The 27,924-nt window shown below is 42.0% G+C and overlaps 13 protein-coding genes across 13 annotated transcripts; 5 read left to right on the top strand and 8 right to left on the bottom strand.

The window, feature by feature from the left end:
• Window positions 1-27: 27 nt before the first annotated feature.
• On the top strand, window positions 28-789 carry BRETT_001240 (uncharacterized protein; the record flags this gene model as incomplete). Its single annotated transcript, XM_041279795.1, has 1 exon — window positions 28-789. The coding sequence occupies one exon, from the start codon at window positions 28-30 to the stop codon at window positions 787-789; it is 762 nt and encodes a 253-aa protein (XP_041138009.1).
• A 221-nt stretch (window positions 790-1,010) lies between these two features.
• BRETT_001239 (uncharacterized protein) lies at window positions 1,011-3,119 on the bottom strand (the record flags this gene model as incomplete). The annotated part of the gene is made up of 1 exon (XM_041279794.1): window positions 1,011-3,119. The coding sequence occupies one exon, from the start codon at window positions 3,117-3,119 to the stop codon at window positions 1,011-1,013; it is 2,109 nt and encodes a 702-aa protein (XP_041138008.1).
• A 207-nt stretch (window positions 3,120-3,326) lies between these two features.
• Window positions 3,327-7,078, bottom strand: BRETT_001238 (uncharacterized protein; the record flags this gene model as incomplete). The annotated part of the gene is given in 2 exon segments (XM_041279793.1): window positions 3,327-5,137; window positions 5,152-7,078. 2 exon segments carry the CDS (start codon window positions 7,076-7,078, stop codon window positions 3,327-3,329), a joined length of 3,738 nt encoding a protein of 1,245 aa, XP_041138007.1.
• Window positions 7,079-7,501: 423 nt separating this feature from the next.
• Window positions 7,502-8,911, bottom strand: BRETT_001237 (uncharacterized protein; the record flags this gene model as incomplete). Its single annotated transcript, XM_041279792.1, has 1 exon — window positions 7,502-8,911. The coding sequence occupies one exon, from the start codon at window positions 8,909-8,911 to the stop codon at window positions 7,502-7,504; it is 1,410 nt and encodes a 469-aa protein (XP_041138006.1).
• A 781-nt stretch (window positions 8,912-9,692) lies between these two features.
• BRETT_001236 (uncharacterized protein) lies at window positions 9,693-10,565 on the bottom strand (the record flags this gene model as incomplete). The annotated part of the gene is made up of 1 exon (XM_041279791.1): window positions 9,693-10,565. The coding sequence occupies one exon, from the start codon at window positions 10,563-10,565 to the stop codon at window positions 9,693-9,695; it is 873 nt and encodes a 290-aa protein (XP_041138005.1).
• Window positions 10,566-11,030: 465 nt separating this feature from the next.
• BRETT_001235 (uncharacterized protein) lies at window positions 11,031-12,470 on the bottom strand (the record flags this gene model as incomplete). The annotated part of the gene is made up of 1 exon (XM_041279790.1): window positions 11,031-12,470. One exon carries the CDS (start codon window positions 12,468-12,470, stop codon window positions 11,031-11,033), a length of 1,440 nt encoding a protein of 479 aa, XP_041138004.1.
• A 930-nt stretch (window positions 12,471-13,400) lies between these two features.
• SFM1 (SPOUT methyltransferase) lies at window positions 13,401-14,015 on the top strand (the record flags this gene model as incomplete). The annotated part of the gene is made up of 1 exon (XM_041279789.1): window positions 13,401-14,015. One exon carries the CDS (start codon window positions 13,401-13,403, stop codon window positions 14,013-14,015), a length of 615 nt encoding a protein of 204 aa, XP_041138003.1.
• A 601-nt stretch (window positions 14,016-14,616) lies between these two features.
• On the top strand, window positions 14,617-15,960 carry BRETT_001233 (uncharacterized protein; the record flags this gene model as incomplete). Its single annotated transcript, XM_041279788.1, has 1 exon — window positions 14,617-15,960. The coding sequence occupies one exon, from the start codon at window positions 14,617-14,619 to the stop codon at window positions 15,958-15,960; it is 1,344 nt and encodes a 447-aa protein (XP_041138002.1).
• Window positions 15,961-15,977: 17 nt separating this feature from the next.
• On the top strand, window positions 15,978-17,732 carry BRETT_001232 (uncharacterized protein; the record flags this gene model as incomplete). The annotated part of the gene is made up of 1 exon (XM_041279787.1): window positions 15,978-17,732. The coding sequence occupies one exon, from the start codon at window positions 15,978-15,980 to the stop codon at window positions 17,730-17,732; it is 1,755 nt and encodes a 584-aa protein (XP_041138001.1).
• Window positions 17,733-18,354: 622 nt separating this feature from the next.
• On the top strand, window positions 18,355-19,995 carry BRETT_001231 (uncharacterized protein; the record flags this gene model as incomplete). Its single annotated transcript, XM_041279786.1, has 1 exon — window positions 18,355-19,995. One exon carries the CDS (start codon window positions 18,355-18,357, stop codon window positions 19,993-19,995), a length of 1,641 nt encoding a protein of 546 aa, XP_041138000.1.
• Window positions 19,996-20,168: 173 nt separating this feature from the next.
• BRETT_001230 (uncharacterized protein) lies at window positions 20,169-23,543 on the bottom strand (the record flags this gene model as incomplete). Its single annotated transcript, XM_041279785.1, has 3 exons — window positions 20,169-22,759; window positions 23,003-23,016; window positions 23,521-23,543. The coding sequence occupies 3 exons, from the start codon at window positions 23,541-23,543 to the stop codon at window positions 20,169-20,171; spliced, it is 2,628 nt and encodes an 875-aa protein (XP_041137999.1).
• Window positions 23,544-23,848: 305 nt separating this feature from the next.
• On the bottom strand, window positions 23,849-24,820 carry HEM13 (Coproporphyrinogen-III oxidase; the record flags this gene model as incomplete). The annotated part of the gene is made up of 1 exon (XM_041279784.1): window positions 23,849-24,820. One exon carries the CDS (start codon window positions 24,818-24,820, stop codon window positions 23,849-23,851), a length of 972 nt encoding a protein of 323 aa, XP_041137998.1.
• A 1,257-nt stretch (window positions 24,821-26,077) lies between these two features.
• On the bottom strand, window positions 26,078-27,112 carry BRETT_001228 (uncharacterized protein; the record flags this gene model as incomplete). The annotated part of the gene is made up of 1 exon (XM_041279783.1): window positions 26,078-27,112. One exon carries the CDS (start codon window positions 27,110-27,112, stop codon window positions 26,078-26,080), a length of 1,035 nt encoding a protein of 344 aa, XP_041137997.1.
• Window positions 27,113-27,924: the final 812 nt, after the last annotated feature.

The following is a 27,924-nucleotide window of genomic DNA, read 5'->3' as shown; positions in this document are numbered from 1 at the left end:
CCCAACACATCAAATCCTTCAACCAAAATGGGACTAGTCGAAATCGAATCCAAAGAGCAGTTCACAACTCTCACCTCTGCAAAAGATAAGCTCATTGCACTTTATTTCCACACACCATGGGCATCCCCTTGCATTCAGATGAATAAAGTTGTTTCCACTTTGGCAGACTCCGCCCAAAACCAAAGTACGGGTTTCATATCCGTGAACGCCGACAAATTCCCTGAAATTTCGGACTTGTTCGACATTTCCGCCGTTCCATACTTTGTTTTGGTGAAAAATGGAACAATTCTTAAAGAACTAAGTGGCGCCGATCCAAAAGAACTTGCCAGTGCACTTGAACAATTCGGATCGGCTCCAGCTGCAAACTCCACAGCCACATCAGCCGCTTCCGAAGCTGCAAAAGAACCAACTACGCCACAAAAGAACGCAATTGAGTCGGTCAAAGTGCCCGAGAAAGAAACTCCAGAACAGCTTAATGCTAGACTCAAGAAGTTGACAACTGCTGCTCCAATCATGCTATTCATGAAGGGAACACCTTCTGCTCCAAAGTGCGGATTCTCCAGACAGCTTATCGCCATTCTTAGAGAGCATCAAGTCAGATTTGGTTTCTTCGATATTCTCAAAGACGATACTGTCAGACAAGGCCTCAAGAAGTTCAGTGATTGGCCAACTTTCCCTCAGCTTTACATCAATGGCGACTTCCAGGGCGGCTTGGATATCATAAAGGAGAATCTCAGTGATGATGATCATTACTTTGAGAACACCGTCAAGCAGGCTGCCTCGAATTAGTATATTTTACTTCTTTTGTATAGCAACCAGTATATCTTCCACTCTAATGCTACATGTACCATTGATCTGTTTAGTGTATATTTGGATGTAGTTATATTCAGCGTACTGAGTATTTATCTATCTAGTACTTCGCAAGTTTGGTAATTAGCATATTTATTTAGCTAACTTGATATTCAACATACTCACCCTACTTCGAGGCTTAACATACTGATTACACAGTTTCACAATTTCAGTACTAATGAGTCATCACTGAAAGAATCATCCCAGTCCCCGGAATCGTTATCAGCATCTTTCTGTTCTTCCTGTGAATCAACAATCGGATCATCATCAAACTCAGCCGTATCAGCCAGCTCCATTTCTTGCTCTGCAATGCCTTCCCGACGATCAGATAAAAGACCTCCACCGAAATATTCATTCTCCAGTTTTTCCAACACTTCTTTATCATTAATCATGCTTTTGGCATCCTCGTCTGTTGCTTCCGCCTCAAAATTCGTCTCGGCAAGAACAATATTCGAAAATCCTCCGCCCAGTCTTGGAGCATGGCTTCCGTAACCACCATTAATTAGCTTTCCTTGAAGTTTTGCAGAGTTTAGGATCTGCTGCTGGTAAAACCCGTCTATAAGCATAGCATTTAGCCCTGAAAGATGCGAGTAATATCCTTGATCAACAAGCCTAAGACATCTTCTCAGGCAGAAATTGGTAATTTCCTGCTGGATCTTCCTTCTTTTTCTTCTTACTTTCGGGTCTCTTGAGTATTTTAGCCGCCTGACCGATCCATGCCCCAAAGTGCTGCTTTTGATCTTCGAACACATTATCCTCGTGCCAAAACAGCCGTAGTATGTCATCATTGACAGACACTTGCGGTCACGATTGTATGAAGACATCACGTCAGCCTCAGACAACACGTTAAGTAAGGAGGACACATTAGAATCAAGCTTTGGGTTTAATACGAGATAATTTTCAAGAACATTGAGGTTGATCTTCTCGGAAGTCGAATATAGATCCCTGCAAATGTTCTCGACACTAATAGAGTTGATATCGTCAATTGTCGGCATCACTGTAAACTCCTGCTTTGGATCATACGCCTTGGATACGTTCAACGACTTCATATATGCCAGATACTCCTCTTCTTTGTGCTGAGTACCGTACACAAGCTTTCCAATCGAGTGAAAGATGTTTAACCCACTGACACCTCCAAGAGTGCTGACACTTGACCGTGAATGTGTTACAGGAAATACAAATCGGCACCAGTACTCCAAAGTGATGATCGCATTTCTAATGTCGCCTCCTCCACTGAGCTCTTTTAATTCTTCAGACATCACTTTCTTTGGAATCTTTGCCGTCAGCGTTTTTTCTCCATCAACAACAATCTTCAAAGCTTTCGTTAGGAATTTACGCGCAACCGGGTTGAATTTGATTCGTCTCCACGACCTGCCCTCATACTTCATCAACTGCTGATCGAATACGGTCTCGATCTTGAAAGTTGCCTCTATTGAAAACACACCCTTGTAGTGAAAGTCATCTATATCGAACTCTGTCAGACAGATGATGAGAGGTGGCAATCGGATGCTGGAGTTTAACTGTATCCAGCGCAATATGGCATCTCTAAAGTTCTGTAGAGTTTCCTGGTGGTACAAGTTGGGTAACTCATCCACAATTATGCATTTCTCCCTGCCCATAGTCAAGAGCTTGCACTCGTCTAAAAAATCGGAGAATTGACGTACGGGTGAGGCAACTGCAGATGTGCTTGTTGTCCTGTTCGAGTATTCAATGATATTAGGAAACTGCTCCTCAGCAGTCTCATCGGTTTCAATCAACTCGTCAAATAATCGTATATTGCTTTCTTCTGATTCCAGCGTGGCCTGTTTATTTGATACGGCATCGTTGGCGATTATCTTGGCAACGGTTGACTTGCCACTTCCGGCAGGACCCGTTAGTATGAGAATCCGCGGGCCTTGACCCTCGTTCATGATTAGATCTCCAATCGCTTCTTTCACTTGATTGAGTTTTTGCTTATTGACACATATATCCGATTCACACTTTGGAAAGTACTTTTCGCACCAGAGTGACGAATCCTTGGCATGGATATTTACATTTCTCCGTTTCTTGGCTTGTCTTTCGGATGTGTTTCGGAACTGCTCAAATATCTGCTTGATGCCCGTATGCGGTTTCAATTCTGAATAATTGGTATCGGGCTTTGTTGAAGGGTCCGGAATACTGCTTGTGCTTTGATCCACATCTGTGATTGATTCAATGGACTCCAGGCTTATATTGGGGCTAGACTCTTCACATCCGCTGGGCCGTCCTCTTTTTCGCATCTTTCTGGGCATTTCATGTTTTTTTTATATCTTGATGGTTTGTACATTTGTTTATAAGACGGAGATGTAAATGTCCCAATGCTGGTAGTGCGAAGATACCGATATTACTTTATTTATTTTATTTTATTTACTTTTTTTTTTTTTTTTTTTCAATTTTTTTATTATTTTTCAGAATATCAAAAGCCGTAAATATACAAAAAGATTTATCCCCAGACCACCTTAGATGCCGTCGATCAACTCGAATATCGTCTTTAATGCCGTCTTTTTGACATTCTCGTTGTACACAGCGCATGTGCGTTCCAATGGCTTTTTCTGGTCTATCCACGAGAAGTCACTCTCAAGTCCTAGTGGAATGATGCTCTCCTGAGACTGGTGCACCTTCTTCAATCTAGAAGTATGCTCATGAGTCTTGGCAGCAACCTCAGCATTATCAACAATCTCCTTCGGAACACCACACATGGATGCAACATGCATTCCAAAGGAGCCGTTCGACTTTCCGGGTTGTAACTTGTAAAGAAAAGTGATGTTTCTCGATTCTTCATCCACCAATATACCCATCCTTAGAGGTTGAATACGTCTATGATTGAGGAAAGACTGGCCCAAAGTTCCGTAATGGGTTGCAAAGAAGCCAATAGACTGCACGTGCGTGGCAATATGGTGTAAAACAGCCTCCGCAATTGCAAAACCATCACTTGACGAGCCTCCTCTTCCAAGTTCATCGAGGATAATGAGTGATTTGGGTGTTGCGTTGTCAAGCATTCTTTTCGTCTCGGAAAGCTCGACAAAGAATGTGGATTTCCCCTGCATGATGTTGTCGTTTGCACCTAGACGCGTCATTATGGCGTCAACTGGGACCAGTGTGGCCTCTTTGGCTGGAATAAAGCATCCAATCTGAGCCATGATGACGGCCACACCGGTCATTCTCAAAAGTGTGGATTTACCAGCAGCATTGGCACCCGTCAAAAGTGCAATCTGTCCTTTCCCGTGGCTTCCAAGGCTCACATCATTGGGAATGAAGTCTCTAGTGCCAGAAGAGCCTCCTGGAATGAAGCATGGGTGTCGTAACTCTTTGAAATCCAAAAATGCACGGTCCCCATCGATGAACTTCGGCCTGCAGAGAGGCGATCCTAGAGACTCGGATGCTCGCACCAAAGAGATCAAGCAGTCAAGTTGTGCGATGGTCTGGACGGCACAGGTCCAAGTCTTGCAGTCCGAGTCAAACCTGGCATACATCTTCTGCTCAAGAGTGTCACATAATGCTCTGTGTGTCTCTCTTGCCTCGAGCAAGCTCTGAACAAGCTCCTTCACCTCTGGAGACCAGTATCTTTTGGATTTTGATGTTGCCGACATCTGCTGCCAGTCCTCGGGAATCCGCGAAACCGCTTTTCGGGGAACTTCTATCAGATATAGCTCCTTTCCATAGTCCTTGTAGCACATTTCCTGGCATCTGTACTCCTTCCGATACCGCTTAATGGTATCTTCAAGCTCCTGCTCAAATCCCTTCACTGTCTCCTGGCTTTGATCGAATTCAGGCTCCACACCTTTGGCAGGAATGAGCACTCCATCCTCCAAAGCTGCGTGTCTGTCAAATGCAGAAGACCACTTCGAGATGCAGGTTTCAAGTTCGCGGGGAAAACTCTTGATGAGTCTGCCCAATGATCCACTCACCTTTGCCCCCTCTGCACCATAAGTCTGGCTGAGGGTCCTGATCAAAGCCATGACGGTCTCAAAGCCGCTGATAACCTTCGAGAAATCCTTCACCTGCAAACTTCCAGAATGCACCCGGGCAAGAAGCCGCTCAAGATCCGGCAAAGATGACAGCTTGTGCTCGATCAGCGATCTAAGCTCACCATCGTTCATGAGCAACTCAACGGAGTCCAATCTCTCGTCCAAGAGCTTTTTGTTCGTCAATGGATGCATCACCCAATTCCTGAAAGCACGCTTGCCAAACGAGGTCACGCCTCGGTTCAAAAGACGGAATAACGTGCCCTTGCTGCTCTGGTCAAACGATTGCTGAATATCTCCAAATTCTGCAATGTCACACCGTCCAACCTCATGGTGGCATTGGCGAAGGTGCTCTTGAATGGATCGTACTCGGTGATGTTGCCCATTGAGATTGTTGCCTTGTCCAACTTCAACGATTTCAGGTACCACAAAAGAGCCCCAAAGGCACTGAACGCCTCAATCTTCTCCGACTTGTAGTAAGTCCTGAGTATTGCCGGATACTGCGTCAAGTCATCCGGGTTATCCTTGTCAAAGTACTTGCCACTGCAGAGCTGCTCAAACGTACTATCGAAGCCCAAGAATTCCGTTTCCGGCTTCAAGAAGTTGAAAAATGCACCTGCGTGCGAGTTGAACCGAAGAATTTTCATTGCCAAAGGACTGATCTTTGATTTCTCGACCAAAACCTCCATTGGCTGAACCTGTGCAAGCAATGTCTCGAGTCTGCCGCACTCTGGGTCATCGTCAAACTGGGTGACTTCCAGTTTTCCAGTCGATGTGTCCACAAAGCACACGCCAAAGGTCTTGCTGGCATCCTCATTGACCCGCTCTTTTATCGAAAGACAATACTTCGACATGTCATCCGTCAACATGTTCTGGTCAGTGAGTGTTCCGCAGGTCAAAACGCAGTCCAACTCTCTCTTGATAACTTTAGAGGCCTTGCTCTTCCCCCGCGAGTTTCTCTCTCTCATCTGCTTGCCCAAAGATGTCTCCTTCTGGATCACTTTGGCAACTTTGTAACCTTCATCCACAAACCTCTTCGCCCAGTAGTCAAACGACATCTCCGGAATTCCGGCAAGCCGCATGTTCGCCCTGCCTGTTCCAGCAAGCTTCAAGTCGAATTTCTGGTGTGCAATGTCGGCATCGTTCTCGTACAACTCGAAAAACTTTCCTTTCTTGAAGAAAACAACCGTATCCCACATCTTGCACTTGATTGCCCAGTACTGCTTCTCGAAAGCACTGAATTTCGACCAAGCAGAGTTCGGTATGTACAAAGTCCTCGAATCATACTCTGGATCCGTTTCCGGCCTACCTTCCGCATCTTTCACGTTCACCAACCACTGATATCTCTCCTCGTTTTCCTTAGAAAACCTGTTCTGGGGTGTCATATGCTTTCTCTTCTTACCCAATATGGAGAGTGTGCCGCTTTCTGCCTTCTCTTTCTTGGGGACAAACGTTGAGCCCGCAGAAAACTTATCAGCCACACTCGAAGTAGGATGTGCCACTTTATCGCTCTCCATCTCGTCCAAATCCATCTTATCGTTATCCTCCTCGGAAGTTGAAGAACTTCTTACTGCATGTATCTCTTCACTTCGTTTCGATTGCTTGTGTGCAATATTCTTCTTCCTCGATCTGCGAGGAGCCTCATCATCAATCACTATATCATCATCATCATCATCATCATCATCAACCACAACATCATCACCCAAATCCGGCTTCTCCTCAACGTAGCTTTTATCATTTTGCAGCTCATCTGCATCCTCGTCTTCATCCTCAACAACGTCTGCGTCTTCATCCTCAATATGATACTCATCACTATCGCTATCATCCTCTGCAGCAACAATCTGATGGATCTTTCTCCTTTTTCTTCGTCCCCCAACAACTTCATCATCTTCATCTTCGTCATCCGAGAACTCAGAATAATTCACCTTCCTCACACGTCTGCCGCTTGACAGTGTTTCTAATGGTGATGATGGAACATCTTTAGCTAAATTCTGCTTCTCTTCGTGTTTTGCTTGCTTTTTGGCTGATTTCGGTGTATTTGGTGTATTCTCCTTGATGGGATTCGAATTGACTTTTCTCCCTGCAGTTGTAGATTGGCTTTTCCCTCTTATCGGTGAAGAACTTGTTGGTGTTATATTCTCAACCGATTTGGGCTTGCTACTGTTCAATTTAGTAGCCGTTGAACTTTTCACATTTGACCTCGTGAAAAAGGACAAAAGCGTTGCCTGCTTCATTTTGGCCGGCATTCTTGTCAACTTCTATATGTGTTGTCCTTAATTGTTGCACAAGGTTAAAAGTAGTCTTTGGATAAGTTGCTAAATGATGAAAGAGTTAAGAGGAACGCGTCAGGATTTTGACACACGGAAAAAGTACAAACTCAAGGGTGATATAATAACGGAAATAAAAAAAAGGAGAAGCGGGGCAAAGCGCGTTCGCGTTTTTTTTTTATTTTTTTTTATATTTTTTTCGTTCATCCTATTTTTACTTTTTCCTCTTTTGGATCGGAATTTCTCAGGTAAAAACCAGCCAAGTGCTTGACTAATTACAATGATTAAGTGTGTTGCTAATTACATTCCAGACAAATTCATACTTATATATTGTAACAGTAACGCAGACGTGTTATGTGGTTACATACAATTATTTCACCTTCCCTCATTTTTGCCCACGCTTCACATGATAATCTCGTACTTGATATCATGCCTGATGTTCTTGTTAGGCAAGATGAAACTGTTGAGAATGTACGCATCATCATCAACATTTGTTCCTGAGCCCAGAATCGAAATATTTCCGGAATCCTTAATTCCAATAATTTGGCAATCACCCAATTCTACAGGCTTCTGAGGTCCAGCGTGCTTTTTGGCAGTTTTCTTGATTGTAACACCTGTGCCTTCAATACGGGTCCATTTTCCCGCCTTGCAACCATATGAAATAATGCTGTTTCGAATCAACGAATTGCCCCCAATGTGGCATTTGTGCAGAATAATCGAGTTCGAGATTCTCGTTCCAGCCTCCACCTTGCAACCTGGACCAATAGAAACGTATGGTCCGATTTTGGTGCCTGCGTCTTTATCGATAGTGCAGGAAGGATGAATAAAAACCGGGGGAATGATTGTTGCAGAAGGCTTTTCGAGAGTAACACGGTCGATTGTTGAGCTTCTCTTGTGGCCCAAAGGAATGGCTGAGAGGTGCGAAGGCAACTCTGACTTCAATGTTTTCTGTTTTATCTGTAACTCATTAAGGTAGAGTTGGTTTGCATAAAGGGCATCGGATGGGGTCTTCAAAGCAGCGAAAATTCCGGTGTAGGGGTAGACAAATGTGTTGCCAAACTCTGGAAGGTTCTCAAGGATGTCCTCCTCCATAGAAATAACGTCTTCGTCGATATATTCCGGATTGGTCGAGGCAGCAGTAATCTTTGTGATCTTAGCACGTGACAACCGCTTGAATAGCATGTCATTAAACATGTAAACACCGCCATTGATCGTTTCGGACATCTTGGTTTCTGGCTTTTCAACATAATGAACCACCCTTCTGGACTTTGGATCGGAGATAATTGTTCCAAAAGAAGACTGGTCACGGTCATTTAAGGCAAGAAACACGTCGTAATTCTGGACCTGGACGCCCATCAGAACTGCATCAAGCTTCTTCGAGCCGTTTTCCCTTGTCTTTTCATCGTAAAAGTCGATCATCTTCTGCAGTGGGAAAGAACACACAATATCACCGTGTATGACAAAAAAGCTCTCTGGAGATCCGCTCATGATTTCATTTCGGAAATAATAAAGGCCACCGGCAGTTCCCAATGCCTTGAACTCCTTCAAATACCGCATAGTGCAGTCTCTCTTTGTGTACTTCATACGGGCAGTAAATTGAGAAATGAACTCGGTGAAAACAGAAGGCTCGTAAAAGCCAATCAAAATAATCTCCTTGATTGATTCAATTTCAAGAATTGCATCCACCGTATGGCCTAGAAGTGGTTTGCCCGCAATTGGAAAGAGGATTTTTGCTCTATCAAGAGATAAAGGTCTAAACCTGGTACCCCTGGATCCACCACCAACCATAATAACGGCTTTAGTTGTAGTCATGTCTGATCTGTTTTGTATTATGTATATGTATTACCTCTATAGTGCAATGATTTAAAAAGGACTTAAATAAAGAGATGAAATAAGCAAGAAACGGCTGAGTAAATAAGGCAGTACAAAACTGGAATTGAAAGTAAAGGAAACGTAAACTTAGAAGAATTAACAGATGCCTTCAAAACTAGGCACGGGTACACACACAAAATTATTAATTGAGCATTGATCGAATTAGGTATTTACAGAAAGAGCTAGAGAATTTTGGATGCAGCAACCGAGGAACTTCGGATAAAGGAGTTGATAAGTGTAGGAAAAAAATTAATAATAGAAAGTTTGCCATCTCAATACTTAATGGGTTCGCTCCGCATTCCTATGTTTACCCCAAAAGGAATTTGTATGTGGATAAATTGTGCAAAAATTCTGGATGCGATCCATTTGCATATACTTTGGATATACTTTTGATATACTTTGGATGTACTTTTGATATACTTTGGATGTACTTTTGATATACTTTGGATATATTTTGAATATACTTTGGGTATACTTTTTGCGAATAAAAATCGCGTTAAATAAGTAAAGTAACGATCACATCAAATCTAAGTCAATACTCACTACACAACTTCAGCATTTTAGTACACACATACAGCAATGAAAATTACTAACGTTAGATTTGCTATACTAACAAACAGGAAGGAAAACAAGTGTCTTTGAAAATCCTTGTAAAATGCATGTCAGTTCAGTTGTATAAAAAGACTAGAAAAGCACAAAGTACGAATAAAGTCATTTGCATTCACTGCAATAACGAGGCAAAAGCATCTTTCCACACTTTCTTGCCATCCCTATCAATTGTATCTCCGTGGCACATGATAATACGTTCAAAGTCCCACTCCTCAAGCATGCTCGAAACAGCCTTCTTTGCACCTTCTCTATCTTTGAAAATGGAACCGGAAATTTGACGATTCAAAAACGTATTAGGTGTGAACAACTTTTTTGTCAACCATCCGTATACTCCTGTTTGCGGATCAACGGACCCGAATTGTTCGTTGTAAAGGTCCGATTCGGGTCTCCTGTTGCCAGAATACTGAAGATTGAAGAACATATCAGCCTCCAAAAGAGTTTTCTCAGAAGGAACAAACAACATCAACTCCTTGTTCTGGTGCGATGGGATATATAAGAACTGGAAATCATTTGCAATGATATCAGAGTCCTTTGGAATTCCAAACTTCACGAGGTCATCGCTCTTTAGAATGGTGTTGCCACTTGTTTCAGGAATTTTGTAGTCTATAGCCTTGTTGATCTGTTCGTCGCATCCTTCAAAGCCAATGACCTTGATCGATGGGTATTTCTCTTTATACGGAAGAAGTGCCATGGTATGCTCTCTGTCAGGAATAATGATGTGTGTAACATTCTGAACAAAGGACTGGTCTTTGGTTAGATCGCCATTCTCAACCATAAGCTTGTTAAGGGAAGAAATCACATGGTCATCGTAGGGAATTGTCGAATAAATTATGAAAGATGGCTTTGCACCGTCTTTGTTTGTCTTGATTACAGACATACGTGCACCAAACTGCAATTTGTCCATCCGTTTGAATCCACACGAATGTGTGTAAATTTTAGATGTCACTTTTCTGCTGACACCTCCCAAAACTGCTGGATAACCCATATTGTTTGTATATTCTGGTTTCTTAAATAATAATAGTGTGTGAGGAAAAGAAGAAAGGAAGAAAGGTGTGTTGGAAATGTGGGTTCTCCCCACATCTTATATATATATATACATAATGCGTATATATCGTGGAAAAGGAAGCAATCAGAAAAAAAGTTGTCGGTACAATTGCCCGAGAAAGAATTGAATGTGAAAAATTAGAATCCGACTGATAGCGATAAAATTACGGAGCAGAATTACTAAGCACACGGCAAGCAAATTGACCCTCATTTGTTTTTGGTTGAAATTTATATTTTGCTACGGAAAGTCATTACCAGGGAAACATCAATTGTGAAAAAATTACGTAAACATAAGAAAGGGATTGTAGAAAGTAGAAAATAGAAGATAGATAGGACTAAGTGGGACTAATCTAGTTGGAACTAGAAATAAGCCAGTTCAAGCTATGCTAGTTAGCACTAGCTATCCCTAAATGTGACTTTTCAAAGAGTGGTTTGCATGCTGACCAGCAATTCTGCCAAAAACAACACACTCAAGCAAAGATGAACCACCCAATCTGTTACTGGAGTGCACACCGGCTGTGATCTCACCGGCACCCCAGATTCCGTTAATTGGCTTGTTATCAACATCCAAGAACTGGGCATCCGTGTTAATTTTGATACCTCCCATGGTGAAATGAAGAACCGGTGTAACTCTACCGGCCACAATGACAGTTTCATCACTAACATCCTCTGGCTTCAAACTCCAACGGCCAAAGTTCGTTCTGCCAAAGTCGGTGTCCTTCTTCTGCTGTGCGAACTTGGCGTAACGAATCACACTTTGCTTGATGTTTGGAATTTCCTTGGACCACTCGCCGATGGTCTTCTTTGCCAAGAGCTTCTTGAACTGATAGAAGCCGATGTTGTTTCCGATCTTCGATGTGGAACCCTCATCAAGAACCAGCCACACTTTCCACTGCCTAATCTTATCGTTGGCATCCTCGGCACAGTTCTTCAGCACAGCCTCCGTGACCTGGTCTCTTCTGAGCATCTCACTTGCGAATCTGTCACCTTTGTCATTCAACAAGATGCCGCCTTCTCCGCGGAGCAGCTCGGCAGCCAAAAACTTGTTTCTTGCATATGGATCCTCGAGACTCACAAATCCGGTCGGGTGCACTTGAATCGACTCCATGTCCAGCAACTGGCCTCCAATCGCCTTCAAAAGGCCGATCGACTGAGGTCTGGCGGTGTTGGTCGATGGATAGCTTGCAAGATCCGGCCGGTACTTGTTCACGAGGCCTGTAGTATCGCCTGCAAATCCTCCAACTGTGAAAACAACCGGTCCGTAAAGCTTGAACTTCTCCTTGGTGTCCAAGTCCTCGTACTCGACACCGACAACTCCCGTTTCGGCAGTGAGAAGCTTGGTCACACGGCAATGCGTTTTTAGAACTGCTCGTTCTGCATACTCTTCCTGGAGCTTTTTCCACAAGGCAGAAACAATGGCGAATCCGGGTGGAAGCTTACCGGTCCCCCGGTGAGTTCTTGGTCTCGAGTGTCCTCCAAGCTGAGTCACTGCTGACAAATCGATGCCGAAGTGGTCCGTAAGCCAGTAAACGGCACTCTGAGACTTGTCAACCAAAGTCTTCATGAGTTCTTCTCTGTCCTTTTTCATCTGTGGATTCGAATTTTGATAAATCACACCTGACGACTTCACTGTATCCGAGTAGAACATGTCATCGGGCAAGGGCTGAAACCGGGTTGGCGCACCGTTGATTCCCGAAGATGCCTTGATGGAGTTTCCTCCATACTTTGGCATCATCTCCAAAAGAACGACTTTTCCTCCATTTTGGATCACGCTGTGAGCAGCACTAAGTCCAGCCAATCCACTTCCCACAACAATAACGCGTTTCGACAATGTTCTTGCAGACATGTGTAGATATATTTCTGTTGCAACGACTACTAGGATAGTATAGAATGCGAGTCTTCGAAAAGAATACATGTAGACAGAAATATTTTCACTGCAGCAGACGAGGTGGGAATCTGTTTGATTTAAAGGAGCAGATAAATGGGTTGGGGGGAGAAAAATAAACTGTTAAGCTCCGATTCTTATTTCTTAAGTCACCACCCCAAAGCGGAAAATGATATCCTCAACAATAGTAATGTGTCAAGGAGTACTAGCCACCGGTATTATTTGCGTCGAACCACTTCAATATCTGCCTGTTTCCAATTAATTGCGAGCAATTTCGCATTGTTGTATTGCTCACCTTGCCGATTAATGGCGTGCTTTTTTTTGCGCCATATGAAAACTGGCCTCTCCTCGTATACTACCATGCGGAATAGTCCATTAATAGAAAGGCAAAAAAAAAAAATTATCACAGGGGAACTTTCTAGCTGAACAGTGCAGTACGGTTAAATGCACATTGTTGCATTACGGCAATATATCGTCTCTGCCCCTTGTTATCGTCCCAAGTCCGACCTCACAAAATGTTTGTGGCGCTTAATTCAATTATCATACTTACTATCTCTATCTGGCCATAGGATCCTAAATTTTATGAATTTTCTTGCTTCTTGTCAAAATTGTTTTCAATAACTCCGAACAACTGCTTGCAATCCTCTTTTTCCGTTCTGCAATTATCTTCGCTCGCACCACTTGGCCCGTTTTAATTATACCTTTACCCAATGTGTGAGGTCTACGAAAATGGTATTTTTCACAACTCTGAAAAAAAATAAAAAAATAAAAATAAAAAATCTCTTTATGCGAGAATCAAAACCACATTTTCATCACTAATGTGGTAAAACATATTCTTGCTCCGTCTCTTATCAGTAAACAGTTGATACCATAGCAAGCATCAGTTCCGACATGAAGTACATCATAGAGCACATGGAAAAAGGCTTTAGTGAGTGGGTCATATTGGAATATGCCCAGATTCTGAGAGATGTCGGTTTTGAAAATCTTATTTTAACCTCCCTTCCTCAAGGAACTACTCAGGACGATATTCCCGATAAATTGACCCAGCTGGGACTTCAGTGGTCCACTAAAGATGTCACGCACTTTATTCCTGCAAGTACGCCAAGATCCAGATTGTGTTTGCTTGATCCAAAGGCGGAAAAAGACCTCGAGCCCTCTGACAAGCAGGCTTTTGACTATTTCATATTTGGAGGTATTCTTGGGTCACACCCGCCAAAGGATCGAACTGGCGTTTTAAGGGAAAAGCTAAGGTGTCCAGGTAGGAGATTAGGTGAACTTCAAATGTCAACAGATACAGCAGTTAGGGCTACTAAGCACATCTTGGATGGAACAAGAATGGAAAATTTAAAATGCATCGACTACCCAGAGATCAGATTCAACAAGCATGAGGCCACGGAGATGCCATTTAGATATATTTTGGATGGTAATGGAAGGCCAATTTTGCCCGATGGGATGCTTGACTTGATAAAGAAGGACACGGAACGTACACTTGACGATTTCTTCTGATGACAAGAAACCCAATGGCATTTTTATAGACTATCGTGTGTATTATTATATTAGAATGGCGATAAAGATTGATAAAAGAGTAACTAAACGCCAAGCTTGGTGCCTTTTCCTATCTCTTGTTCTTTGGAGATGTTCTGAGGAATCCAATTTCTGGATTCTGGTGTAATTTAAAGAAGGACTTTGGAAAGAATGTTGATTGAGACCCCACGATCATGTGCTCAATTTTCCTAGATTAGACTTTTTTTTTTTTTTGGTATTCCGTATCTCAAGAATTAATTGTTGGACTTTCTGCTTTTTTTTTATCGGCATCTCCCGCCGTCCTCAAGGAGAGAAAGCAGAGGGTCCCTTTTTTCCTCATTATCGCATACACATTATTTCTTGCTGTTGTTCACACTCCCGTTCAGAGCCCCAATATAATTATTCAAGCAACATTCAAACATTACATATTTCAACAGGGAAGGTTTCAGAGAGTTCTTCGGTAAGGTGGTATAATTAATCGTCGTTTCTTCTCTTTTCAATTGGGATAGACTACATTTGACAGAAGTCATATTCAAAACCACCTTCCGATAAGGTGGGTAAGCTGATTCTATAATTCACAGAAATGCGTGCATCTTGCCTTGTTTTGTCAGTCGTTTTAGGGCTTCTCGGGTCTAGTCTTGCAGATGATCAATTGGTGTTGTCGAGGATAAAGGTGGAAGGGATATCTCCAAAAGAGATTGTCACGCCGTCCTCATCAATCGAAGTTTTAGAATCAAAAGAGACATGTCCGCCATGTTTCAATTGCAACTTGCCAAATTTTGAGTGCAAGCAATTCTCATCTTGCAACAAGTTCACGGGCAGATGTGAGTGTCGTGATGGGTTTGGAGGAGATGATTGCTCTGAGCCAGTATGCGGTTCATTGGCAGATGGACCGGATAAAAGGCCACTTCGGGACCCAGAACAGAAATGTGTCTGCTCGGATGGTTGGGGAGGCATTAATTGCAATTTGTGCGAGGTGGATTCCGTTTGTGACAAGTTTGTGCCTGAGGGACTAGAGGGAACATGTTATAAAGGAGGCATTCTAGTTCATCGTTTCCATCAGATGTGCGATGTCACCAACAAGAAGATTCTACAGATCTTGGGCGGCAGAATCCCCCAGGCCACCTTTGATTGCAACAAAACGTCGGAGGAGTGCTCTTTCCAGTTTTGGATTGAGCAGGATGAGAGCTTTTTCTGCGATCTCACCAGCTGTGACTTCCAGTATGACTTGGGAGAGAACTCTACGCACTACAAGTGTGAGAATGTGTCCTGCGAGTGCTTGCCAGACAAGATGTTGTGTGGGAAATCGGGCTCTATTGACATCTCTGCCTTCCTTAAGCAGACTATCAAAGGTCCTGGAGACTTCACCTGCGATCTAGAGTCTCACAACTGCAAATTCTCCGAGCCCAACATGAACAGCTTGATTCTGAACGTGTTTGGTGATCCGTACATCACGCTTGACTGCGAATCTGGTGAATGCATGCACTCCAGTGAGATTCCGGGCTTCTCCATCCCGCCAAAGGCAGGTTTCACGTACAGTGACATGTTGAAGGTCTTTGGGGCTCTCAGTGGCAGTGTTGCCCTATTTGGGCTCGGCTTTGTGTCGGTTAAGAATTCAGCGTTGTTTAAAAATGATGCTGTTGCACTTTCCAGCGATGATGAAGATGATGATGCTGGCTCTGGTCAGGGCAATTCTCCAAATCTGGCAAGTGATCTCTTGATGGAGGACTATGTACCGGCCACTTTTGCCTTCGATAGTGTCAGCTATGCTGTCCAGGACAAGTTGATACTTCGAGACTCGTTTGGTTTGGTCAGACCAGGCGAAGTTATGGCTATTATGGGCAGTTCCGGTGCTGGAAAGACGACTCTTCTTGATTTTTGGCCGGAAAGCACAAAAGTGGCAAGTCGCATGGACGATTCTTTGTGAATGGAGAGCAAATAGTCATGGCTAGTGCACTGAAGCAGTTTCAAAAAGCCTGTGGCTTCGTTGACCAGGAGGATTATCTCATCCCAACTCTTACTGTGTATGAGACTGTTCTTAACAGTGCGCTTTTACGCCTTCCGAGATCGATGTCCGTCAAAACGAAACGAGCTAAGGTCGTTCAAATACTTTCAGAACTCAGGATCTTGCATATAAAGGACAAGTTGATCGGCTCGGACTTTGAGAGGGGGATTTCCGGAGGTGAGAAGAGAAGAGTTGCCATTGCCTGTGAGTTGGTTACTTCTCCTTCTATTCTTTTCTTGGATGAGCCTACCACAGGTTTGGATGGTTACAATGCATTTAAAGTTGTTGAATCCCTAGTCAGGCTCGCTAAGGACTTCAACAGGACGATTGTTTTCTCCATTCACCAGCCAAGAAGTAACATTGTCGCTTTATTCGATAAGCTTTTGCTGCTACAAAACGGTGACGTTGTTTACTCTGGAAGAATGGGTGATTGTGCAAAATTCTTTGCCGATAGAGGCTTCCAGTGTCCACTCGGTTATAATATTGGAGACTATTTGATAGATATTACATCAGAAACTCCAAAGACCAGAACATCTGCATCAAGCACTGCTCAAAGGCACATTCATGAGGTTCCTACGGATATTAATGATGATGATACTACCGAAGAGTGGGCTCATTATGCTTCACACAGAGATGAAATATCCACTGCATTGTCACAAGGCGAGGAGCAGGCAGTACTAGGTTCAGATATTAGTACAAACAAGCTTTGCTCTCTTTTTGGAAAATCGCCAGAGGCAACACAGTTGCATTCGGAAATAGAAGGTATGGCCGAAACTTTCCAGGCCAACCATTCTGTAAACGCCTCTGATGCCAGTACGGATGATTCGTTTTTCCAGGATGATCCCGAAAAGGCAAAGGCTAGTTTTTTCACGCAGCTTTCTGTCTTGTGCTCTAGAACTTTCAAAAACTCTTACAGAAGCCCGAAATTGCTCCTGGGACATTACTTATTGGCAGTTTTAATGGGTTTCTTCTGCTCATACTTGTATTACAACGTTCAAAATAACATCTCGGGATTCCAAAACCGGTTGGGGCTTTTCTTTTTCTTGCTCACCATGTTTGGATTTTCCACATTAACCGGCCTGCACTCGTTCTCCGTTGAGAGAATAGTTTTCATTAGAGAACGCGCAAACAACTACTACAATCCTTTAAGTTATTACCTCAGTAAGATTATCAGTGATGTGATTCCTCTCAGGTTGTTTCCACCAATAATATTCATGGCAGTGATCTACCCTATTGTTGGTTTGAACATGTCCGGCCCCAAATTCTGGCTTTCCATCTTGATTGTAGTTTTATTCAATATGGCTACTGCGGTGGAGATCCTCATTATTGGTATTTTGGTCAAGGAGCCAGGCTCAGCCACCATGTTAGGTGTGTTGGTGATGCTCTTTTCGCTTTTATTTGCTGGATTGTTTATTAATAAGGAAACGATTCCATCTGCAATTGCATGGTTCGAGAGAATTTCCGTTTTCCATTATGGATACGAGGCCTTAAGTGTCAACGAAGTTAATGGATTGGTTTTAAAGGAGACCAAATACGGATTGGATATTAAAATTCCCGGTGCAGTTATTCTTTCCACTTTCGGTTTTGATGTTGATGCTCTTTACACCGATCTCTACTGGTTATTGGGTATGCTTGGTACTTTTATTGTATTGGGATACCTTGGCCTTTATTACTTTGTCTTTGAGACAAGGTGATGTTTCTATATGTATTTGTACTAGATAAACAGATTAAAATTTCAGGATATTGATAGATTGTAATAAGAAATGGTTAGAGATTAGGTTCAGATTTCTGATGAAAGGATACATTGATGTGATTTAAAATTCTGGCCTCATTATTGTCCCAAAAACTTATTCCTAACGATTTCACTATCAAATAATAGATGAGTAAAATGAGAATTGACGTATATAGAATGAGAATTGATGAATTAGATTAGAATCAATGAGAATGTAATCACTGTTCAAACGTAAATATACGTCTAAAAACGTGTCGTGGCTATAGAAGCCGAAATTTCGAATCTATCGGACTGAAAAAAAAAGTTTAGATGACGTAGAGCAGCATTAAGTCCCACACGTACTTCGAATTTTTTTCCACTCCATTCCGGTTCCGAAAGACAGTTATCTATACTTTAGTATTATCCATTTTGGGCACCACAGCTTTACAAGCAAGGCATAGAATTTCTTGCCTTTGCATCTGGTTAGAAAACAAGCCAAAGGTTTGAACAGCCTGGAAGTTAGATCCATATATAGAATTCCGAGTGAGTTGGCTTTCATTATAGCATAAATATAGCATTTAGTCATATGGTTGATTCGCTTTAGCATGTATGCAGGAAAAGACACTTTGGACAAGCCATTGCCGTTGAATCCTTTTGAGTTAAGCGAGGATTCGGATGATGGGAAGCAGCAGGCCAGATCTAAAGATGATATTGAAATGAATGCATTGGGCAGCAAAGAGAAATCAGATTATCAAACATATACAGTCGATACCGGAACAAAAACATCTTTGAACACCTTGAACCCGTTTCTGCCGGCAAATCCATTTTCGGACGAATACGCCTCCTCGGAAAGCATCAACAATTTGAAGAAAACAAATGGTCAAAATCAAACTGAAGAGACGAAAAACCTGCCACCATTGCCGAATTTCAATAGCATTCCAAGCGCTTTTCCTGCTTCCGATATATCTACAAGAAATGCCGGTTTAGTGAATGGTGGCATGCCTCAAAAAGGACTAGACAGTTCATACTCTCCAGAAAACAATGTACCAATTACTCTTCATCATCAAGATTTCCATCGGCGTCATTACCATCATCATCATCACCATCATTCTCATCTTGATCGGCATTATGCGAGGGAGGAGGACATTCAACGCGTAAAATCAGACAAGATACACCGAGTATTATGGGGAAAACGATTTGCAGGTCTTCCTTACTTCACGATATTAGTGACTGCAATCCAATGCATAGTGTTTCTTTATGAACTCATCAAGATGGGTGTTTATACAAAAACGGTTTTCCAGACTAAGCCGTACTTCAACCCAATGCTAGGGCCTTCTTCCTATGTTGAGATTAACGTGGGAGCTAGATATACACCATGCATGGCATATATAGATGGCATTACCGATAAAGAGGGCCTTGAATGGCCGTGTCCAAACTCCACATCGTATTCTACAGATGTTTGCTCTTTGGAAGAGCTTTGCGGTATGTCTGGGTTTGGCAAAGATGGATCCGGAAAGCTCAACCCAAACCAGTGGTACCGAATGATCACCGCAATATTCATTCATGCTGGATTTGTCCATATCTTATTCAACTTGTGTCTTCAGCTTTTTGTGGGGTGCAGAGTTGAAAGGTTTGTAGGTGTGGTAAGGTATGCTATCATTTACATGGCGTCGGGAATATCCGGCTTTCTTTTGGGATCCAACTTCACACCGGAAGGAATTGCATCCATGGGAGCTTCGGGGGCTCTTTTTGGCTCATGCATTGCAGTTAATCTTATTTTACTAATTACTAATGGCAACACGGAACACTATGGCATTACATTAAAGACCCGAAGGGCCTATTACTTGTATTTATGCGGGTCATTGATTGAAATAGCGGTTATGATCTTTTTGGGCTTTCTCCCCGGTTTGGACAACTTTTCTCACATTGGTGGCTTTGTGATTGGTTGTGCCCTCAGCATTGCATTATTGGATGATCCCAAATTCGTTTACCAGCCGGAATTCTACGAAAACAGGCCTGGCAACGTTACTTTTCTGGAGTGTCGAAGATACAAACAGTTTATCTACTGGTGTGTTGCCAGAGGAGTATCTGCAATTCTTGTACTTCTCTATTTCATATTTTTGGCTGTGAATCTTGCTAAAAATGGGGCCAGTGCCTCAGAGAGCTGTAAATGGTGCAAGTATTTAAATTGTCTACCAATTCATGGATGGTGTGACCAGGGAAGTATCTCTATCGAGAATAACTGACACAAGTTTATTAAAATGTATTTGGATTGCTTTATTATTTGTACAATTAGTTAATTTATTGATGACACATTAGTTGTGAAAAGTCAAAAAAAGAGAGAAAAAAAAAAGTATTACCAATATTCATAATTCTTATCCATACATTTACCTAACATGTAAACATCTTCTGCAGATCCTCATTGGGGAGGATTATGATGCTCGAAGTACTCCACCTCAGCTATGTAATTATGATAATCCTTCCTCATTGGCTTTCTGTATTCTTTATAATGGTCCATTAGGTTCGAATACTCCTTCTTGTCACTTTCCGTCATTTTCTTCATTATACCCTTGTTTCTGAGTCTCATCTCATCCAGATGATCACGTGTTGCCCTATGTGTTAAATAGAATTCCTTCATTATTTCATCGTCCTCTAATAACCTTGACAATGCTTGCAACCTGTGCGAAAAGAGATATTTTATGAGTCGGCTTTGGATACTAGTCTTGGCATCTGCACGTAGCAATGCACGTATTCTGCTAAGCGGAATCCAGAAACGTAAATCCTCAGCATACACATACTTTTGAAACGACTTACGGCGTAATCCTCGCGAATATTCGGAAGTTATAACACCCTCATAATCTCGTGGAACAATAGCCGATGCTCCCTCCATAGATGAGAGCTGCAAAGGAACCATCTCCTCATAGGAATAGAAATGATTATTCCTGCAATTGAAGAGATGCATCTTTGCATTTCTGTCAAAGTATATCTTAAGCTCCGTTTGGGTCTTCCTTGCTCTCGTTCTTGCCAAAAGCATGGCATTTCTTCTTCTTTCATCCGCCCGCGCCTCAGTTCTATGTACCGATCTCTTATCCAAAGGAGGGTTTTCGTTATTTTTGGTGTCATCCTCAGATTTCCCACCTTCAGAGTTCTTGTCCACTTTACCAGACTCCGTATCTTTAACCACATTTTCAACAACCTTGCCACTTTCTTTCCCTTCAACTTCTTTTCCTTTGGCTTCTTCTGCTTCCTTATTTTTTCTTTCTTCATCAAGTAACTTACTCCAGACATCTTGAGGAAAAGTGAGTCCTGGATCAAGAACCTTCTCCGGATGCTCCCTGAGATCTTTCCACCGATCATGGAATCTATTAGGCATTCCCGGTGAACCGGTGATTGCCAACCCGGTAATGTCAATATACATACCACTGTCCACATCGATAAATCGAGCATCTATGTTGTTAAGGCCATTGGCATGGGCACGATGCGTTATCGATGTACTGCAGTCAACGTAATACTTGCTAAAGCCTTGATTCACGTCTTCGACAATCATTGATCCATTGTAGGCGGCACAAAATTTATCAAGTTCCATGATAGGCATCTGGACATCAATATCATCATCCCATTCAAAAACCAACCCATCCCACCACCAGGAAAGCAACGATCCATGGGCAAGAATTGAAAGTATGCCCGTTCTAAATGTAAACTGTAGCCATGTATGGACCATTCTGTGTAATATCAGCTTACGCTTTTCGTTTGTATCGTCATAAACATTAAGTTTTGACTCCGAGATGAACCCGTCAAAGAATCTCCAATCGTAGTGAGCTCCATTTTCCTTCACACGGTGTCCATTGTAATTCTCGGGCCAAATAATATTAACCTCTTGGAACGCTTTTGGGAGTGAGGATTCGTCTATCGATAAAGAATATTCAAGTGACTCCAAATGTCTTTTCTCCTGTGGAGATAGCTTATCCCCTTTGGCTCTTAAATCTTTCACTATACCAGTATAATCATAGTAAAAATCGTTCATCGGTTCGAGATACTCGTAATTGTTCTCTTCCGAGAAAATTCTGCTGAAATCCCGGTCGCCTTTCTTTGCAGGGGCCTGAAGTTGCAGCTCATCATACTCATCAACAGGGTCGACTAAAACGGTTTGTTTTTTGGAATGCGAGCTGGACACATCCTTAACATAATCGTCAAAAAGACCACTATTTATCATGTTGACATCTTTATCTGGAACGACTGAATAGGTACCATCCTTGGAAAGAAATACAATCGAATTTGGTAGCGGGAAAGATGACAAAACGTATGATTTTGCATGTACCTTCTTTTCAAGGAAAAATGTCGTAAGTGTGTGTCCTTGTATGTTAAAGCCAGGTAATAACTTCTTTGGAACGTTGCCCTTATAATCACTGTTATCCACGCATGGTTGTGCATCAAACTCTTTGATTTTCTTTTGCTTGGCCTTGGTCTTTGTGGGTCTTCCTTTCAGAGCTGGCTTGTAATCCAGACCATGATGAAGAATATCGTAGCAAGTTGGCTTTTCCACCTCGTCATACTCCAAATACTGATTCAAGTATGATAAATCAACCCAGTCCTGCCAGGAAAATGGGATGGTGATTGGATCTTTTTGGCCTTCCGAACGAGATTCCATAAGCTTTTTTATGTGATGAATATAAACAGCAAACGTAATACGTGGATCATAATACAATTTAGACTCTCTGACCTTTTTGTAATCATCCGGATCCAGCTGGAGATTATAATCGTGCAGACCAGTGTAATATTTCCAGTATTTGTTGTAATCAAAAAACACGTTCATAGACTTGAATTTCTTCTCAAGTGTCAACAACAAATCATCTGCCGTGTCAAACTTGCCCTTGATCAATGTCCTTAAACTGTTAATTGAGGCTCTTCTTTGGGAATAAATGGTGAAAAAGAAAAGATATATGGTACAGACGAGTGCAAAGACGGACACAAATCGTCTCTTTCTCTTCAACCTCTGTACCACATTCTTGGCTTAAGAAGTCTTGAGAGTAAAGGAGCCAAATGAATCGTGAATGAATTGAATGTGGAAGATTCAAAAACAACAAAATAAAATTGGATGGATGTAAATATTACTGATTCACTTATGTTGTTGAAATGAAATACTCAGGGCAGATATGCAAACGATAAAGATCCTAATTTTTTTTTTCAAAAAAACGCAAGCTACGGAAATATTTTTTATATTATTATTTTTTTTGTCGTTCGTTGCCCACAGACTATCCGAAAGACGCCTAAAGTTTTAGATAAAGGAAAAAGTCTCGGAGATTACTGAAAGAAGGTAAATCTCCATCGCAAATTGTTGTGCAGAAAATAAATGGTCACTGGACCATCGGATATTGATATTTGATATCCCGAAATATTTTTCAGGGGCTTATATTTGTTTTTAAATACGAACGTACCAAATGATACTTTGTCATGAAATCTTATAATGCAACTATTGAGTACCCTGTTCGCACATCTTTTCTGGGATTATCATCTCTCCTGTTATCCGGAGGTTGATCCAATGATCTAGGGCCAAAAAAATGCCCCATAATATTAAAGCGAATGTATTTCCCGTTTCAGTTTTTTTTTTTTTTTCAGAATGCATTTTTGCTGTTGAATTCCCGTTAGCGCATGGATTGTGTTTGTGTTTCTGCACAACAATTGCCGAGAAACAATTTACGACCACCCAGATTGTTCTTAATAAATTAAATGATACGCGGGCTTATACAATTAATTATAACTATAAGCCCCACCGCATTGCTCTATGGCCTAACATTGCCTAATAAGTATAAAAATACAGCACACATTGTCCAGCCGGAAGTCTACTTACTAATAGATACATTACGCTAGAGAAAACTACAGCACATTTAATGAAAATAAAAAATACGACTCATTATCATGAACATAAAATAAGATCTACCATGAGATGCTGGAACAGCAGAAAAGTAAATAAGCCAATCTGTCTCCCCTCCTCTTTCATTGGACGATAAATACAACAAGAAGTAACAGAAAGAACGGGAAAAAAGCAACACGTCGAATGAACAGAACAAAACGAGTAGAGACAAACATCAACGGTTCACCTCAAGCCCATTCAATAGGATTTCTGGTAACCTTCAACAACTCAGCCTCACGGGTGCCCTCCTTTGGCTCATAATTGTATAGCCAAGTGGCAGTCTTAGGCATTGTCATCAAAATAGACTCAACTCTTGATCCCGGAGTCTCAAGACCAAACTTGGTGCCCCTGTCAACAACAAGGTTGAATTCGACATATCTGCCTCTTCTGATTTGCTGCCACTGCTTCTCCTCAGGGGTATAGCTCATGTCCTTCCTCTTTTTCATGATTGGCAAGTATGCTGGCAAGAAAGCGTCAAAACAGCTCTCACACATCTCCAAGCATCTCTGGGCTGGCATCTCGTTGAAATCATCAAAGAATGTTCCTCCGATACCTCTGGTCTCGCCTCTGAAAGGAATGTAGTAGTAGCTATCTGCCCACTTCTTGAAACGTGGGTACAAATCCTTTCCGAATGGATCCAAAGCCTCCTTCTGGATCTTGTGGAACAATTTGGCATCTTCTGGATAAAGATATGAAGGTGTCAAGTCTGCACCACCACCGAACCACCATGTTTGAGGAGTTCCATCTTTGCTGCTGATTTCAAAGTATCTGTAGTTCAAATGAGTGGTTGGAGCGTGAGGGTTCCAAGGATGAATAACCATACTCAAGCCACATGCGTAAAACTGAACAGTTCCATCAGCATCTGTCTTGATATTCTTGTGGTCTGGCTTCATTCTCGTGATTGCTGCAGCAGGGAGGGTTCCGTGAACTGCAGAAACGTTCACACCGGCTTTTTCGAAAGTGGTACCATCGGCCAAAACCATGGATCGACCGCCTCCTCCATTCTGACCTCTTTTCCACTCGTCTGGGTGGAATTTCTTCGTTCCAACTGATTCAAGACCAGCCACAATCTGGGCCTGCTTTTGCCTAACAAGCCTTTCCATCTGCTCTCTGATTGGGAGACTTGCATCCAAGACGGATTCCTTTGGTTCAGCGGACATTTTGATGTGTATAATATGCTATATATACAGGGTGGTGCCGATGATCTATAAGCAGAGTATGCGGGCAATAAAAAGAGTAGTGCTTAAGTTAGATCTATCGAAGACGTAATTTCTCTATGATGAAGCTAAAATAGATAAAGTATAGGCTGCTAGAATTCGGGTCGGGAAGCCACCTGGAAATGTTAGATGCTTTATAAAGTGGTCGATTCAGCTCGTTTATGTGCGAGGATGAGAACACTAAGTACAAGGCTGGAATTATTTTTCATCGTTAAATTTTAGCGTAGTAAAAAAAAAAAGTCAGAGCACTAGCATTGTTCCAATAGCCAGGATATTCCGACATCTCAATGTTTTCTTCGCGCTGATAACAGCATGTTAAAATAACATCTGACAAATGCCATGCTCCTCAGTCAATCTCAGCAGAATAGCGTGATTTTTTTTTGGGGAAAATCTAGTTTGACATATTCATTGTAACAATTGAATATCTCGTACATTGTAGATTAATCGAGGCATCCAAACGAGAAGCCTCATTTTAGCTCGAACTCAAAAACATCTTGAACGGTTGTAAACTTAGCCAAAATATTTAATGCAAACAACTTTGGGTCGTAAAGCTTACTCCCGGCCCGATAAGCTAATACTGTGTTGCAAATAATCGGAGATTAGTTTATTTATGACGCACATTACCGCCTGCACAGCCCGCTTTCAGACCATCAAACGCCGAACCTACAAGGTAAAGGAAGTGGGAAACACCACATCGGGCCCAACAAAGACCAAAACTCCAAGAAAGGTGATTTCATTTAACCCCATTAATATATAGAATGCTCGTTGAACATAAATCCAGAAAAAAAAAAGAGGGAGAAAACAGAACGATAAAAGAAAAACCCATGTAAACGATAAATAAAGTCAATAGTTGGTGAAAATAAAAAGAGAACAAAAAAGATATCAAATAAGGCATAAAAGGCAAGCAGAGATATAGGAGATGTAGAAATGCGATCTCATCGAATGTGACGTCAAGAGATGATGATAGATGATAACATAACAATAGAATTATGACGATGGAAGCAAAATGAAGTATAGCAATAGCGATGGAAGATGCTTTCTAGCATATCTCCTCCCCATGTGCAGCATGCACCCCATAGTGCATACATCATTCACCGGAAGATATAGGATTGATATAAACGACACTGGGTAGATTAGAGAGGATTCAGCGATATTCAAAAACTCTCATATCACCAAGCACTCCAGGAAATAAGACCTCTGTCATATACGCCTCTCCTGCTTCGGCCTCCTCCTTGATTTCTTGCCATTAAGGTGTGTTTTGTAGTGTTGCATACAGTTGTCCTGTCTGGAGAATCGGGCATTACAGCCTTCGAACGGACAAACGTGATTTTTCACCCCCGTGTGAATACGTGTGTGCCGTGCAAGATGGCCGGATGTTGTGAAAAACTTCGAGCATATCTTACATTGATATCTGCGGGAGCCAACACTCTTGCCGCGTCTTTTTGTTCCAACATTCACCTTAGGTGTAGTGGAGGATGCAGATATTGAGGATGACACACCACGTGTATAATTATTGCGAATATTCTTGTGGATGGAGCCAACATAGGGACTGGATGTAACTGCACTACTGGATGAAGGATGTATTTCAGACGGATACTGATTTGAATCAGTAGAAAGACCATACATCGGTGGAAGAGGGTATTGTGGCCGGGAAACCGGACTTGAAACCGACATTGTATGCATCACAGATATGCCGGGACCACCATATGGATGCGTAAAAATTGATGCCGGATATTCGTGCTTATGTATTGCATCATAGTATTGAGTGTAAGCGGAATGTGCCGTGGATGCTACCGGAATAGTTGGCTTTGGTAACGGAAGTCTCTGCTCGTATTGTATTTTGTTCAAAACGGCTGATAGGTTCGGAAGTTGTTCTCTACCGCGGGATTTTGACTCTAAATCCGAAAACGAGGGTAGTGCCAACGATATCGAGTTGTGGGCAAGCACCGGCTTTGTTGCAACCACCAGTTCCGGATGCGATATGCTCGAAGTCACATCACCATGATAGGTATTTCCGGAAAAACCGGAAATCCTTGACTTCGGGAATTGGTTTCCAGAAGCATACGGTGGAATGTGTATAGAATGCAAATCTGTTGATGAGGAAGTAGCGACAGGCAGTTCCGATACCTCATTAACGGTTACCCGTCCAGTCATAGGCGCAGCAGATGTTATACTCATTATTGGAATCGGATGTAGAAGTGTTGATTTATGTTGAGGATAAGCAACTTCGGCCATTTTCTAACCTTTAGGGATCTTCTTCGGAAACTCTGAATTAACTGCTTGCAAAATATCCAAGTTCTTTGCGGAAAAGCGAACGTGGATCTTTAGAAATACTCTAGCAGTACCGTTATCTGCGGTATGTGGGATCTATTCAACTGACAATATTAAATTAAAATTTACCGTTTTCTCCCAATGGATCCGAAACTCTTGAGAAGTGACTTTGTCGATCGGTTGGAAGGGCGATGTGGGTATAATGTCGAATGTGCAGAACTAAAGTCTGACTAAGAGAATGAGATCCAGTGCTCGAGAAGAAATTTGATCTAATAAATAAAATCAAAAAAATCAGGAGATGTTGGATCACCTTATGCAGGGTTTGCAGAGCTCCAGAGAGAATTTTTGTTTCGTCCAAATGGGATTCACCTTTCTCGGGTAAGCTCAATGTTTTCTTTGAAAATTTTGGTGCTTTTTTTTTCTTGGCGCGCGAGTGTGAACAATAATTAATAAAATGAAGCCGGGAAAAAAAATTTAAGAAATGAACGACACTTGTGATCTGAATGTCCAATTTCAAATTTTTGGTTGTTTTTTAAAACTTTGTCCTTTGCCAAGATAATATGCGGGTGTGCTCAGAGTTTTATTTCTATTCTTTTTTTTATTACCATGAATTCAAAAAGTTTGGTATCCCCCTAATATGCAAACAGGATGCAAATAGGCAGCTAATCATAAACAGGTAATTTCGTATACAATATATCCAGAAAATGGAACCTCTACGTGCAGGCTGTAACCACTAAAAAAAATGGGGAAAGAGACAACCGGAATGATCTTTATTT

This window comes from Brettanomyces bruxellensis, chromosome 8 (genome assembly GCF_011074885.1).
Source record: "Brettanomyces bruxellensis chromosome 8, complete sequence".
In the NCBI taxonomy this organism is placed as follows: Eukaryota; Fungi; Ascomycota; class Pichiomycetes; order Pichiales; family Pichiaceae; genus Brettanomyces; species Brettanomyces bruxellensis.
The sequence above is the reverse complement of the archived record's forward strand: the minus strand, read 5'-3'. Positions and strand labels throughout refer to the sequence as shown.